The sequence below is a fragment of the Equus przewalskii genome, chromosome 17 (assembly GCF_037783145.1).
Source record: "Equus przewalskii isolate Varuska chromosome 17, EquPr2, whole genome shotgun sequence".
NCBI classification, from domain to species: Eukaryota; Metazoa; Chordata; class Mammalia; order Perissodactyla; family Equidae; genus Equus; species Equus przewalskii.
Window position 1 is genome coordinate 54,057,696 of NC_091847.1, and position 16,780 is coordinate 54,074,475.

At 38.5% G+C, this 16,780-nt stretch overlaps 1 protein-coding gene across 1 annotated transcript; it reads left to right on the forward strand.

Annotated features, from left to right (window-relative positions):
- Positions 1-7,919: 7,919 nt before the first annotated feature.
- Positions 7,920-16,447, forward strand: LOC139076641 (small ribosomal subunit protein eS4, X isoform-like). Its single transcript, XM_070580256.1, has 4 exons — positions 7,920-8,152; positions 9,972-10,204; positions 10,304-10,521; positions 14,142-16,447. Exon 4 carries the CDS (start codon positions 15,576-15,578, stop codon positions 16,239-16,241), a length of 666 nt encoding a protein of 221 aa, XP_070436357.1. The 5' UTR covers positions 7,920-8,152; positions 9,972-10,204; positions 10,304-10,521; positions 14,142-15,575; the 3' UTR covers positions 16,242-16,447.
- Positions 16,448-16,780: the final 333 nt, after the last annotated feature.

The following is a 16,780-nucleotide window of genomic DNA, read 5'->3' on the forward strand; positions in this document are numbered from 1 at the left end:
TGTTACTTTGACTGGAAAATAAAGTGTTTTTCTTAGTTAATGGTGGTAATTCTTCCCTTCACAGAGAAATGATTATTTCAGTATTTTTTCAGTAGGTATTTACTGAGTGCTGATTTACTGATCTCTTCAGGATCATAATACTGAGATCTTCAGGATCATATTTTTTTTAAAAAACTAGAAGGCAGAGTCTTGTTCTGGTGAAATTATAAGTTGAGATGACAAAAGGGGAATGCATGAACCTGCAGAACAGTGACAAAGCAACAGCTGAATAAGTAAAAAATAATGCAGTAGAAATTATAAGGGGAAGTGCCCAGGGCATGTAAAACAGAGTCCATTATGATGGCCATAAACCCTAGCTGGTGTTATATTGTCTTTATTTACTTCCTTCACCAGAAGCAATTTCTCTGTGTTTCTGGTCATTTTATTGTGCCAACAAACTCAGATTTTAATTCTTTTTAAATGAGTGGCATCTTATAGACAGAAGCATTTCCTGGCATTCAGTTCTTTTCTGTAGAAAGGTTTATGAATAAAATTGAGGATCTTCTGTGATTATGTAAAGATAATGACTTTCACAAAAATCAGCAAGAAACTGGAAATGTGAAACACTTTATTATGTAAGTCCCTTTTAAAGATCTGGAACATCACTGTGCAGATGAGAATCCAATATGTAAAAATATTAAAAGAACTATAGATGATAGTACTGAATTAATATTGTACAGGAACAAAACTAACCCTCAGGAAAAATAGGTTGCCCATTAGTTAACACAATGAATTAACGACAATTTGTCAAAACAGTTAAAGATGTTTAATCTTTAATAAATGTATGTGTTTTAAATGAAATATTGTCTAACTAATTGGTTATGCACTTAAGGTCTGGAATCTGATGACGGCAAAGTAGAAAGAGCTCAAGTTCTAGCGTCGACAGACTGGAATTAATCCCACTTCTGAACAAGATCTTTGACAACTTTCTTAACTTCTCTGAATCTCAGTTTCATTATCGGTAAAGTACAAATAATAATAAATGCCAACACTATAAGGATTTTTGTAAGGATTAAATGGGATAACTCATGTAAAATGTTTTGCACATGGTAAGCACTCAATAAACTGAACTATTGCTATGATGTATACTCAGCTAAATGTTTGGAAGCAAGCAAGACCCTCTAGGAGCATAAGGGAAGTCATCTTACAAAGTCCTCTCACTAGTGGAGTCAATAAAATATTTTTATTAAAAACCACTAGTAAATTTGGAGGCATAACCAAAGAACAATTATGTGACTGCCAATACTTAGGTTGCTTGGTGGTCAGTTCAAAAAATTGATGAGATGTCAACAGTTTCCAAATTTCAACTTCTGACACAAAAATCAAGTATTTAATATTATTTTACTTCCATAATTCCACTGAAACACCAGATTATTGGGTTCCGCCTTTTGTCCTAAGCTATCTTAAGTTAAAATCAACGAGAACACACATGTCCTGTGTCATCCCATGAATAAAACATAAGTGGATACGTGTGGTTTTATTAGGTCGGCTGGGAAAATACACTCCCCCGCAGCCCTGCACCTGTTTCCTCCGTATTCCGAGATGGGAAACGTCAACTCCCGCAAAAGAACCACCTTGAAACCGCCTCTAACTGCATTTCCCTAAACTCAACATAACAGTGCCTTTTTTTTTTTTTTTAACATAATCATGTTTTTCCAAAACATTGAAGGGTGTTTTCGGGATTCTCTAATCCTAGTCATAATGTTCTTGTAAGATGGATGATTTTTATTACTTTAGTCTTTTTTTAGACAAAGTCATGCTATAGTAGCTGAAAGTCAAGTAGTATGACCAGAAAAAAGCAATGAGAAAGAATTGAGTTAAATTATAATTCTGACTCTGCAAGATACTTTTTAAAATAAGGCATTTTACCTGTGGTAAAACAGGATGTTTTTGCCCCCATTCTAGCCCAATAAAATGTCAATTTTTTCTTTTTATTTTTTGAGAAACAATAATACGTGTACATAGTTTCAAAAATTGAAAAGTTCAAAACGATATGCTCCCCTCACTGATCTCCCAATTGAACATGGTTCTTAAATTGGGGGCACTATTCAGTCACAGGCATTATAAATGTAATTTTACATTGATTTCCCCAATACCAAGACAAATAGATAGATGATAGATAGATAAATAAACTTTTACTTCTGACTTAATATATGTAGTATGTATTTTTATATTATATTTAATATTATAATATTTGTTAATAATGTAGTATGTTAAATCAGAAGTACATGAACAAATAGGACATAAATTACTGCAAGTCTTGTGATTTTTAGGTTTAAAGGAAATATCCAGCACAGAAGAGACTATTGTATTATAAAAAAGACCCTTAAGAAAAGGTCTGAAAACCATTTCACTTACGTTACCATTTACATGAACTCAAAAGGAGAATTAAACCAAATACCATAAGCTACTATCTAGTCGGACCCAAAAACCAGAACTCTTTGCAGTCACAGACAGCAACAATTTATTTCCCTATAGACAGGCCTGTGACTCTGCAAGATGCAGGTGCCTTCTGAAGCACAAAGCAGGACGATTATGTTTGACTTAGTCTTAATGTTGAAGTGATCTTAGTATATTCTATTTCCCTCAAATGTATGATCCAGAACTAAAAGTTTCACGTTTGGCAATTTTTTGTTACCCCTTAACTATGTAATATTTCTTTATCATTAAATTCTTTAAAGAGACGAGTTTCCTTTAAGTTTAACTTGGAAATAAGAGGACCTATGGAGAGAAGAGAAGGAAGGACAATCCTTGCCGAGATGGCATTGAGTAAGACCTGTTTGTCCTCATTCCTGAGTGCATTGGTAGTAATACTGCCTTAAAGGATACTAAGCAATTTCATCATTTTTTTGGTTTTCCTTAATACATATAAATCAAACATTCAGATGTTTTCTTGATAGATTTTGATTCTTTAAGCAAAATCTCTTAAATGCATATAAATGTATTTCAAATGGTTGAAGTGCAGCTATTTAAATATTTTATAGAAGGAAAAATACTTTCAGTAAATACAAGTAATTGTGTTGATATCATAGATGTACATTGAACATTTATGGTACTCAGTTCTGTAAGTTAATTTAATATTGTTTGCTGTTTTTTTACATAATTTAATTTCTTCAGAAAATTACCTCTATTTTTTACATTTATTTAGTAATTATGCATTGTATGTGGTTAGAATAACCACCTTAAAACCTCTCTCCCTGAATATAAATTGGAAGGTAAATTATTAACACAGAAAACTGTTTTTAGAGGTTCCTATTGAAAATTTTAAGAATATTTTGTGTATGCTTTGCTTTGAATTTTAAAAATATTTTGAGCATACTAAATTGTTTCATTATTAACTATTAATTTTTTTATATTTATATACGTTAACATTAGAATATTTCTGTTTTGACAGAGGGAAATCAAAGGCAGCAAGGAAATGCACAATTAAACCAGAAAGATACTGTGTCATCCAACACTCAGACACCACAGGGTGTGTTAAGAGAGCCATTAAAATAGCATTCTTTTGTGTTATGGTGACATATGGTAGGCTTCCAAAATTAACAGAGTATCTTGCTGCCTACTGGCTTGTATCACAGTCTTAATAGTTTGTTGTGGTTTTTTTCAGAGGGGGGTACTTAAAATATCTTCTGTGTTTTGATAAGTACTTTTGAGAGTTTATGAAGCATTCATCTCTTTTAGATACATGATTCTGGTTAGGCAAACCCTCTTCCCTCCGCTCTGCCTATCTTCCCCTCCTTGTTCTTTGGGGGTAGCTTCGCTGTTCTCTTTCTCTCAGCCAAACTGCATTTTCTTAACGATATTTTAAAAATAGACTAGGGACGATATAAACTGGTTCAGTTGTGGTGTCTGTTTCTCAGGCCTGACCTATTGGTTGTAAGTTCCCCTTGACCTTTCACATGTGCAGCTGCGTCTCCAATTTCGTTCAAGACGCGCAGAGTTCGCTCCGCCTCAGCACACCCTTGACACCTCGACGTAACGGGAGTCACTCTCACTTAACTTCAGCTTTATAAAATATTCCATTTATGCCCCAGAATGTGTTCATGATATAAATCAGATTTCAATATGATTCCAAAATATGGCATGTATTTCTAAACCATAAGGAAGAGCATAGAATCTCATCTCAAACTCCACATAGCCAGGTCACTATGTGGCACTGACTGTTTTCAAAATGAAACGAAGGTTTTCAGAGTCATATAAACTCAACCTCAACGTCCATGTATACACTTTCTAAATATTAATTAGGATACTCTGTGGCTTTGATAAACTGTAGTGAGGCCTCCTCCTCCAAACTTCTAACCACCGCCATCTGGGTCTGAAACATCCATTGGCCATTTGTTCTCCCGAGCATCAGATTTCTTTTTGAAGGTGTTATACTTAGATTCCTAAAAGAGACGGCAGTAATACTTAGTTCTGTACCCCTCACTTACCCCAAAGGAGTCAAAGGACAGTACATATTTTGAGGTCAATTACTCTGTCCCTTTGGTTTAGAAGGACCTTGGTTATGCAATCTTCAAGACACAAAAAGGAAAGTTTTCCAGCACCCAAAATTACTGACATCACATAGTGAGAGATTCCAGCCCTGCCGAATTCCTTCCTCACATGGTGTAACACGACAAAGCACAGACACGAGCTCACCAGGCAGAGGATAGCTGGAGTGTTGTTAGCTGCCCATAGCTGATTTTGTCCTCCTGGAGCCAGGGGAAAGACTCAGACATTGTATGTTTAAAAACACAGGCACTGGATTTAGACGACCTGGGTTCAAACTTCACTCATTTCTAGCTGTATGTCTTTGGGCAAGTCAATTAAGCTTAACTTTCTCCTCTATAAAATAGAGTAAATAATAGTATCTACTCCATAGGGCATCAGTGTGATAATACATAGAGTGCCGAGCACATGGTAAGCACTCAGTTAAGTGTTGGTTACTATTTCGTTCACTCATTCAACAAAAACTGAGCACCGACTGCAAAGCATTTCATGGATGGACAATCTGAGGCACAGTTATCCAAAATTACTGTTGAAATAGGACTGGGACACAGATGTCCTAATGTCAATTTTTATCTCACCAGGCCAAACTCATTTTCTTAAATGGGATATTAAAAACCTAACTGAGATTTGGGAAACAGCCAGGAGCTTGTCAAAAAATGAAACATTTTAAGAAAAGCCAATTTCTTGTTTTGGTTTTGTGAAGGGTGTAATGATTTCAAACACGTCTAAAATGTTTTCATGAGCAGAACAAAACGACACTGAGATGTAAATACGACCCACGAAAAAAAATGCCAACAGATCCTTAAGGCACACAAAAACTCATTTCGCTACTTTAGCCATGTCTTGTGCAATCTAAAAAATATGCCTTGAAAATACAAATCAAAACTACACTAAGATATCACCTTACACCCATTAGAATGACAAAAATATCTAAAACTAATAGTAACAAATGTTGGAGAGGTTGTGGAGAAAAAGGAACCCTCATACACTGCTCGTGGGAATGCAAACTGGTGCAGCCACTATTGAAAACAGTATGGAGATTCCTCAAAAAATTAAAAATAGAATTACCATACGATCCAGCCATCCCACTACTGGGTATTTATCCAAAGAGCTTGAAGTCAGCAATCCCAAAAGTCCTATGTACCCCAATGTTCACTGCAGCATTATTTACAATAGCCAAGACAGGGAAGCAACCTAAGTGCCCATCAACAGACGAATGGATAAAGAAGATGTGGTACATATATACAATGGAATACTACTCAGCTGCAAAACAGAACAAAATCATTCCATTTGCAATAACATGGATGGATCTTGAGGGAATTATGTTAAGTGAAATAAGCCAGGTGGAGAAGGATAATCTGTGTATGACTCCACTCATATGAGGAATTGAAAAATGTGGACTAAGAACAGTTTAGTGGATACCAGGGGAAAGGTGGGGTGGGGGGTGGGCACAAAGGGTGAAGTGGTGCACCTGCAACACGAATGACAAACAGTAATGTACAACTGAAATTTCACAAGATTGTAACCTATCGTTAACTCAATAAAAAAAAATATGCCTTGATGTCAAGGCCTGGGATTTTTATTTCTTTAATTGTACATATTGTCTTTATTTCTTCATATAATAAGACAAATTTTATTCATACTATATATAATATAGGAAATAATCAGTAAGCACAAACAACGGGTGAGGGACAGGAAGAGAAAAGATGGATGGATGATTTATTTTCTCAAATGAGTGCTTGCTCTGAGATCGCCTGACAATGTGGGGCTATTATACTAAATGGAGTAGCCCATATCCACCCTACCAAATGTTGATGATGTTGGATGCCCTATGGAACCCATATTACCTAAATCTTTCATTTCCACATTACTACTACTGAATTGAAAATTTCAGGCTCTGTAAACCCAGAATAACTAAAGAATGGATAAAAGACTGTAAAGACAAATTAAATATAAATTTATTCACATATTCTAACAGGCATCTGAACACATGATACTTTGGTTGTTTCTGCACAACAATGCAAAATAAGTTTATGATAAAAAGTGATAACATCCATAACTAGTTCGTGTGGTCACTAAAACACTTCAGTGTTTACTCAGGACCAAACTAACAATGAGACTTTTTCCCACTGAAAGCATAGAAAACAATTATGTTAAGGTCAACTGAATAATTTTACCAAATTAAATTAATGTTCTATGAGTGGATCTTCCAAACATCCTTAACCAGAATGCTGAGGTTTGATGGGATAGAGAAGACTCACATTTTACGACATGAATATTTCCAAGTGTTGATAGTTGATTTTTCCTAAATCCCTCTAATTGAAAACTGTACCGAAATTATATATGAAAATAAATTTTGAAACAGCCAGGAGTCAAAATGCACGTTTTGAATGATAGCAGTTCTACTGACTTATAATCATTTCTTTAGCCCCTATAAAAAACCTCTTTATAGTCTCAGTTCCATATTGTGCATTTCTGATGCAGATAATTTATTACAAGAAAAGCAAGATAGTCCTGGTCTGTGTAAGTGCATTCAAAATATGCTCTGCTGTGAGATACAACCTTGATAGTAAAAGAAAGTGGGAATGAATATTATTACAAATGACAAGACTTTTTACACAAAACTGGCATTTGACAGTGTCATTTACAATAACAGTGCATCTTTTAATCCATGTAATTCCTGGAATACCTTATCTGTTTTACATGGTACTTATCAGTTTTGGGTCACATTGTAACATAGCTCTGAGCTTAATACTCACTTTTATGTTACCCCTCCCCTGGTACAATAGCAGTTTTGAAGCTGATCAAAGTAAGATTTCTCCTTACTGAATACGAGCTGAGATTAATCCAGGCGTTCATTTCACACATTTTTATAGAGTGCCTATTACGTGCTAGCTAGGGATCTGTGCTGAGAAAAATTCATGGTCCCTGCTCTCATATAGCTTAGAGTCTAGTGAGGAACCAGATTTTTTACAAATAATCACACAAATAAGTGTGTAATTTAAAGGTGATAAGCGTTATGAAGAAAAACTATGGGATACCATGAGCTAAAACAGGAAGACTCCAGTTTGAGAGAAGAGGGAAAGCCTCTTTGCAAACCTGACATTTAAGGTGAAAATTAAAGAAAGACCACGAGTTGTCTAAGCAATCTGTGGAGCAATAGGGTAGATCTTATGATCGCTGCCCTCCAGACCCCTCACCCCCACCCCACAACATCCCTTACGCACACAGTACATAGCCACAGGTTTAGGCTATTATAGAGCCCGCCTTCATCCCAAGGATTGGGCCCCTGATTGGTCCAGTCAAATCTCTTTGTCACAGTGGTTGGTTCAGAGATGGTCTGACGTAAGACAATCGATACACGACAGACTTCAAGTCTACGTATTTGGTTCACAGGGGGCATGTGACCCAAGCTGGATTAATCGGAAAGAAAGTCAGGCATTTGTTTGAAGGTGGAAGGGAAACAGCTGCTTTCTCGTCCTTGTTGTGAACAAGGACATGTATCCTGGGAGCTAACGACAGTCAACTGTCTACCAAGAGAAAAGCCAGCTTGAAATAAAGCCAACATACAGGAGAAGGAAGAACCAAGATAACTGGTTGATCACAGGGAAACAGAACCCTGACGGTATTATGAATTGAAAGTTAAATCAACCCCTAGTCCATCCAACTTGGCTTTTTTGCTCATGACTACCAAAAGCATTCTGTTACAGGCAAAGAGGATTCTTGGAAGAGGATATAGCCTATGTGAAAACCCTAAAGAAGGAAAGAATGTGATACAATGTTAGATACTTCTTGTTTTCAACATAGTTCCGTTCCTTTGTGCCCTAAGGACACTAAGCTCCTGGTCAACTCCAAAGCTGTGCTCATACTGTTCTCTCTGCCTCTGGTATTTTTTCCACCTGCAATCTACCTATCAAATCCTACCCATCCTTCAAAGTCCTGTTTAAGTACTTCCTCTTTCCCCACAAAGTCTTCTCTAACCATTCCTACCCATAATGGTAGCCCTTCTCCCTCCTGATCCTAGCCAACTTTTTTCCAATTTCAACATCAGCATCTACTGTGTCACTCAACCTCCCCCTCCAATCAGTTCTCGTTTGCACCTGCACTTTTGCACCTGCATGCTTTCGCCCAGCATTCTTCACATTTCCTCAACCTGGAAAGAACTTCCTCTTACACCATCTATTAAAATCTTACATCCTCTTCAAATATCTATCATGCCACCTCTCTTGGAAAGCCTTCTCTAATCACCAGTAGGACATGAACATGTGTCTCTCTCCTACTAGACTGTTTTGTCTTGAAGACAGGGACCATCTTTTATTTAACTCTGAGTTCCCAGTACATTACTATAACAGACTAGACACTAGAGACAAATGCTTATTGAATGAATAAGTGGATGAATGGATGGATGGATGAATAGGTGGACAGATTCCTGTAAATACATATATATATTTATATGTATGGAAGTTCTTAGAAAAAGGAATCATTTCTAATTTTTTTAATCCTCTCAGTACATAGCAGTATACACACACATATTGTAGGAACTAAATATGAATATTTATCAAATGAAAAAAACTTACACATGAGATGCTAGAATTTAAAATAATCAGAAGTGTGAGAATTTAAGCAAATTTGTGTTTGAAGTTTTCTTTTTTAAAAAAAACTGGAAGCTATAGAATGTCATTTAGCCACTTTTCATTTAATGCCAAAGTTAAGCACATTCTTTGCTTATAACATAAATCATCAGAGCCATTACTAAAGTCACTGATGTACAAGGATAAGAAACTAATAGAAACCAGAAGTGCTGTTTATGTGGTTAAGCACTAAATTTTAGTGACTTGTATTTAAATGGCAAATAGCTTCAGCTGTAAATACTGGACTGAAAGAACTAAAGACTAATGTTTACTTCCTTCCATGAACTGCTTTTTTGAAATGGCAAATACATTTTTAAAATGAGAATGTCTTTCAATGGACCAAACTGGAAACTTATTTGCTTTATCATTTTCCTTACAATAAGTAGCCTCAGATTTTTAAGTTATGTTAAAAATTTTTAGTTTTAGATTGGCACCTGAGCTAACATCTGTTGCCAATCTTTTTACTTATTTTCTCCTTCTTCTTCTTCTCCCCAAAGCCCCCCAGTGCATAGTTGTATATTCTAGTCGTAGGTCCTTCTGGTTGTGCAATATGGGACACCGCCTCAGCATGGCCTGATGAGCGGTGCCATGTACGTACCCAGGATCTGAAGTGGCAAAACCCTGGGTCACCGAAGTGGAGTGCACAAACTTAACCACTCGGCCATGGGGGCAGCCCCAGGTTAAGATTTTTGGTGCCACACATACAATGTTTGCTGGGAATATAATTGGTACAGATTTTTTGAGTGACAATTTGACATTATCTATCAAAATGTAACACGCGCATAAGCTTTGACCCATTGAATTCACTTTTAGGAACCCATCCCAAATAAAAACTCACAGAACACAAAGAAATATGTACAAAAAATGTTTGATGCAATATTATTATTGGTTGGAGATGACTTAACTAGCCATCAGTATGGGAATGATTATATAAACGGAAGTATTTTTATGCTATATAATACTCTACTGCTGCTAACAAGAATGAGTGGATCTGTACGTGTTAATATGGAAGAATGTCAGTGATAAATTACTGCAGACGCTGGATGGTGAGTACTTACTCTTTTCTCAATGTGTTTGAATATTTGAAAATTTCCATGATACAAAGAGTTTTTTAAATATCATCTGGACTTCCACTTCTGTTTAAGATATAGAAAGCTTCAAGAGAACATTGCTCCCATCCCAAGAATAAGAAAAAGCCTGATAATCTATAAAGTCATAGTTTTTCTTAAATCCATTAGAGAGTTGAGTACACAAGGCACTAAATGAACTAAATTCCAAAGAGTGGCAAACCCCTCCGAGGGAAAAAGTGAACACATGAATTGCCTTTGGAATGGCATGGAAGGAAGGAATGGCCACCATTAAGGTAGGTAAGAAGAAAACAGCTGACCTTCTTTTTCAGTTATCTTATTGAAGTCATATTGGTTATAACACTGTGTGCTTTCAAGCGTACATTATTATATATCAGTTTCTATTTAAAATGCATCTTGCTCATCCCCAGTAGTCTAGTTTTTATCCGTCACCACACATATGCGCCCCTTTACCTCTTTTGCCCTCCCTCCCATCCCCCTCACCTCTGGTAACCACTAATCTGTTCTCCTTATCCGTGTGTTTCTTTATCTTCCACATGTGAGTGAAATTGTGTAGTGTTTGTCTTTCTCTGTCTCGCTTATTTCACTTGACATAATACCCTCAAGGTCCATCCATGTTGTTGCAAATGGCACAATTTTATCTTTTTTTAATGGCTGAGTAGTATTCCATCGTATATATATACCACATCTTCTCTAACCTTCATCAATTGATGGGCACTTGGGTTGCTTCCACATCTTGGCTATTGTGAATACTGCTGCAATGAACATAGGAGTGCAAAAATCTCTTTGTATTGTTGATTTCACGGAAAACAGCTAAATTTTTAACAAATACTTAAAGGCTGAATGTGGACCAGTGTATCAGTTTAGAATAAATGGGAACCCTAGGCTTCTACAAGGAACATGGACTTGTTCCTAAGCTCTTATCCACCAGGTGATCATAGGCAAGATTGGAGGAAGACCAGGAGACAGAAGAGAGTCCCCATTGGGAGCTCAGCCATGCAGGTGGTGATCCACTCCCATTGGGGGAGAGTTAGGAAACATAACCCACTTCCCCAAACCTTCTCTCCTACAAAGCAAAAGCTCTGAGCAGCTAAGGGGCAGGAGGAGGGTGGCAAAGCCTCTCCTGCAGGGATCCAGGCAAAGAGCCACTGCTCCTGGAGAAAGGGTAGAAATGAAAGCCCCTCACCCTGGAAGAGAGCTATGAAAACCTGTTGGGCCTGGGATCTTGCAATGATGCAAGACAGGGGTCCTCTCTGGGTCGGGGAGGAAAAGGAAATTCTCATCTGCTCAAGACTCAGTACAGGTGTCCTTGAGATCCACCCATAACTTGCATACTTTTTAAAGAACAAACTTAGTTAAATTACTAAAGTTATCTCTTCTATTAAGGGTCACTTTTCTCTATATGAAGAAGTCAGATAGTAGTGGAGAATTTCACAGGTAGTCAGAAACAGCTAGTGAGTGATCCTCCAAACCAAGCTTGAGAGGATATATTCTCTTCATTTTCAAAGAGGACCAAAAAACTGACGATGATTATGTTCTAGGGTTGAGAGGACTAATGTCTGATAAGAATCCTTTCCAAACACTGTTCTCCTGTAAATATGGCGTCCTGGCTTGTTGAAGGCAGCTTGATGTAGGAAAAACATAAGCTTTTGTCTCTCTCAGGCCTTGAGCTGTGGGATCACACACACAATGCTGAGCACCATTTCCCTCATTTGTAAAACAGGAGGGAGGGGCAAGTAATGCTTCCTCTTCTGGTTGCCTATGAAAATCAACTCGGCTCAATATGCAAACAACCGGCCCTGTGCTCGGCACACGTGAAAGACACGCACTGCAATTGTTTGGTGCCCTCACTTCTTACCACCTCCCCCCCACTACCCTATTTCTGCATATTTTGTTTCATGGATTTAGCCACCAGTTTGCAAATCTTGTTGCTATGCACCACTCTTAGATTATGACTTTGACCCAGAAAACCATATTCCTCATTCCCTTGCACCTGGCTGACCTGTGAACTGCTCTGTTTCTTATCTTCTTGCCCTTCTGCCTCAATGCTCCAAGACATTTCTTCAGCTCTCATCATAACTGTGTGTATGTGTTTACTGATGCTATTTTTTAATCCTATTATAATAATTGCCTTTAAGCTGAAGTTATTTCTCTGTCCCAGTAAATAAATGACACATGGGAATATTTCTAGGCAGCAAATTGTCCTGTGCTTAGACATTTTCTACATCCTAATTCTTGATCAATTCATCTTCCTTCTTAAAACAATACTGTGTCCAAGCAGGAGGAGAAGTTAGAGGCCATCCAGCTCATCCCCCAAGAGAGGCCAGTCAGCCAGCTAATGGCAGAGTCCAGATTGAAACCCAGGCCTCCTGCCTCACTCTGTCATTATAAAGCAGATCAGCTAAGTGATTTTAAAACTCAAGTAACTGTGCTCATCTCTATATCATAATTAAAAATCTCTAAAATGTTTAAAAATGCCATGGGGAGGGTTTTGATGGCTGAAAGCACTTCAAGACCTCAGGAGAAAAGAAACTGTATTAATCCAAAGTTGTAGCCCCATTCTTCATTATTATTACTGTTATTCAAACAATTGAATTGCTTTAGTTAATTTTAATACCATACTCTGGTAGAGTAAAGATGGCCACGAATTTTTTGCTACCCCTCCCATAGAATATGGGCTGACCTCAGTAACTTGCATGACCTGTAAAATACAGCAGATTGAGGTCCTGGGACTTCTGAAGCCAAGTCATAAGAAGTCTTGCAACTTCCACCTGGGTCTCTTGGAATCTTCTATCTGAACACCGTGAGCTGTCTTGTAAGAAGTCCAAATATACAACTTAACAACAACAAAATAATCCAATTTAGAAATGGGCAATGGACTTGAATAAACATTTCTCCAAAGAAGATATGCAAATGGCCAATAAGCACATCAAAAATACTCAGTATCACTAGTCATTAGGAAAATGCCTATCAAAACCACAATGAGTCTCCACTTCACACCCACTAGAATAATTATTATCAAGAAAACAAAATAAAATATGTTGGTGAAATGTGTAGAAATTGGAATGCCCACGCGTTGCTGGTAGGAATGTAAAATTGGTGCAGCCACTATGGAAAACCATTTGGTGGTTCCTCAAAAAGTTAAACATAGAATTATCATAGGATCCAGCAATTCCACTTCCAGGTATACATCCAAAGGAATTGAAAGCAGGGACTTGAACAGATATTTGTATATTCATGTTTGTGGCAGCATTATTCACAATAACCAAAAGATGGAAACAACACAAGTGTCCATCAACAGATGAACACATAAACAAAATGTGGTGTGCATACAATGGAATATCATTCAGCCATAAAAAGGAATGAGGTTCTGACACTTGCTACAACATGGAGGAACCTTGAAGACATCATGCTAAGTGAACCGAGCCAGACACAAAAGGAAGAATATTGTAGCATTCGACTTATAGGATGTATCTAGAATAGACAAATTCATAGAGGCAGAAAGTAGATTTAAGGTTATCGGGAGCTGGGGGCAAGGGATAACGGGGAGGTACTGCTTAAAGGGTACAGGGTTTCTGTTTGAGGCAATGAAAAAATTTTGCAAATAGACAGATGATTGTACTACATTGTGAACGTACTTACTGCTACTGAACTGAAACTTGAAAATGGTAAATTTTATGTTATGTATATTTTACCACAAGAAAAAATTTGCAAACTCTGTCATATACTAACAAGGAGAAGAAGGAGGAGGAGGAGGAAGATGGAGAGGGGAAATGAAGGGGAAAGAAAGAGGAGGGGAAGGAGTCCGAGTCCTAATACCTCGAGACCATCACTGGAGAGGCCACACGGAGGTTGACAGACTCAGCTAATCCTGACTTTCCACCCACCCCTGCAGGAGCGGACACATAAGCGAAGCTGTCTTAGGGCCTCCAGAACAGCCTCACCTCCAGCTGCTTACCTCTGAGTGACCTCAAGCAATGTCTGAGGAAGACACTGGAACTGAGGAATTACCCATCTGAGCCCTGTCCTGCTCCTCAAAATCACAGACATGATAAAATAGTTGCTGTTTTAAGCTGCCAGGTTTCAAGATAATTTGCCACACAGCCATAGATAACCAGAGCCTACTCCCCCTCCTTTCGTAAGTGGGCTGATCCGATGGTTCCTAAGGCAGAACTGGCAGAGTGGTTTCGGTCAAAATACCACTCCGTCAAGTTTTAGGAGGTTTGAAGAAGTGTTTGGATGGTGTACGACACCGGTTCCCTTCGCCTTGGGCAGAGGCAACAGCAATCTGCCTTAAACATTACATCCTAGGTTACTGGTAAACATCCTCTCCAGACAAAGGCCAATTCAGTCATAAATTAAAAAGTTTACAGACTGCATTTTATTTTCTTTCAAAATGAAGTTATTTTTATTAAGTCCCATGGGGGAGTGGAAAGTCATAAAAAGTAAGATCATTCCCTTTACTAAAATGACAGTGAGGAAAGTGATATGTTTTTCCACACAAAAATATTACTATTTGGTGATATTTGAGAAGCAGAATTATGAAAGCTGCTTTCTAGTCTTTTGTCCTAAAATTGGAAAGCAAGCAGGCTTCGCTGTGCCTGTGAACTGCGGGCTGCTCCTCAGTGCCCCAGCGGAGAGGAATGTCTCTGTCTGAGGCAAAAATGCACAGTATGAGTCATATACTATGAACAGTGTGTTAGACGTCAGGAGACCTGAGTCTTTTGTTCATTTCCACCCAACACGTAACCTGGGCAAGACACGTGACTTCTCTGGAAGTCAGTTTCCTCATTCACAGAAGGGAAATACTTCAGCTGCACACTGGAACCAGCAAACTAAGATATGATTCTAAAATCTTGATGCCCAGGCTGCACCCCAGGCCAATTACATGAGAATCTTTGTGGATAAAGATCTCAGGATTTTTTTTAAACTCCCTAATATTTTCCAATATAAAATCAAGGTTGTGGGACTGGCCCCGTGGCCGAATGGTTGAGTTCGTGCGCTCCACTTCCGTGGCCCCGGGTTTGGCGGGTTCGGATCCTGGGCACGGACATGGCGTCGTTCATCAGGCCATGCTGAGGTGGCATCCCACATGCCACAACTGGAAGGACCCACAGCTGAAAGATACAACTATGTGCCAGGGGGCTTTGGAAAGAAAAAGGAAAAATAAAATCTCAAAAAAAAAAATCAAGGTTGAGAACCATTGAAATGGAGGACTGAGGCATGGAGGAATCTTTAAAGTTTCCATCCAGCTCTAAAAATTGTATAACCCCGCTATTTTATCAGTGCACCGGAAGAAGTGGTCCTCTTTTCATGCCTAGTGGCAGCCATGGCTCTTGGTCCCAAGAAGCATCTGAAGTATGTAGCAGCTCCAAAGCATTGGATTCTGGATAAACAGCCCAGCGTGTTTGCTCCTTGTCCATCTACCGGTGCCCACAAGCTGAGAGAATGTCTCTTCCTCATCATTTTCCTAAGGAACAGACTTAAGCATGCCCTAACAGGAGATGAAGTAAAAAATATCTGCATGCAGTGGTTCATTAAGATTGGCAAGGTCCCAACTGATATAACCTACCCTGCTGGTTTCATGGATGTCGTCAGCATTGACAAGCCTGTAGAGAACTTCCAGGTGGTCTATGACAGTGAGGGTGGCCTTGCTGTTCATAGTATCACACCCAAGGAGGCCAAGGTATTGTACAAGTTGCACAAAGTGAGAAAGATCTTTGTAGGCGTGAAAGGAATTCTTCATCTGGTGACCCATGATGCTCACACCATCCACTACCCTGATTGCCTCATCGACGTGAACACCACCATCCAGACTGATTTGGAGACTGGAAAGATCACCAGCTTCACAAAGTCCGACAGTGCTAACCTGTGTATGGTGACCAGAGGTGCTAACCTGGGAGGAACGAGTGTGGTCACCAACAGAGACAGACAACCTGGTTCTTTTGATGTGGTTCACGTGCAAGATTCCAGTGGCAACAGCTTTCCCACCTGATTCTGCAACATTTTTGTTATTTGCAAATGCAACAAAACACGGATTTCTCTTCCGCAAAGAAAAGATATCCACCTCATCATTGCTGAAGAGAGACAGGAGACTGGCGGCCAAACAGAGCAGTGGGTGGAACGGTCTCTAGGTGACATGATTGGAAGAGTCTTTGTGTTTAATTAAAGATAATATGACGTAAATAAACAAATATGGTATAATCTGATACTCAAAAATGTTATTCATTCAATAAATATTTATCATGTGCTTAGGTTCCAGCCATTCTGCTTGACCCTAGAGATACCAAGAGGGGTTCAGTATTATACATAGAGGGAGCGGTGGGGAGAGATCAAAAATACAGACAGTATTCGGTCTCAGCTCAAGGGAAGACGTGGAGCAGTCAGTTCTCTTTGGAGTAGGGGAAAGAGATTCAAAGAGGAAACAGCTTGAACCAAGTCTTCAACACTGATTTGGCTCTAAATAGATGTTAGGAGCAGATGGTGGAGGGTGAAGGAAGGGCATCTCCATTTGCCTAGCATCCTAGTGTCCAA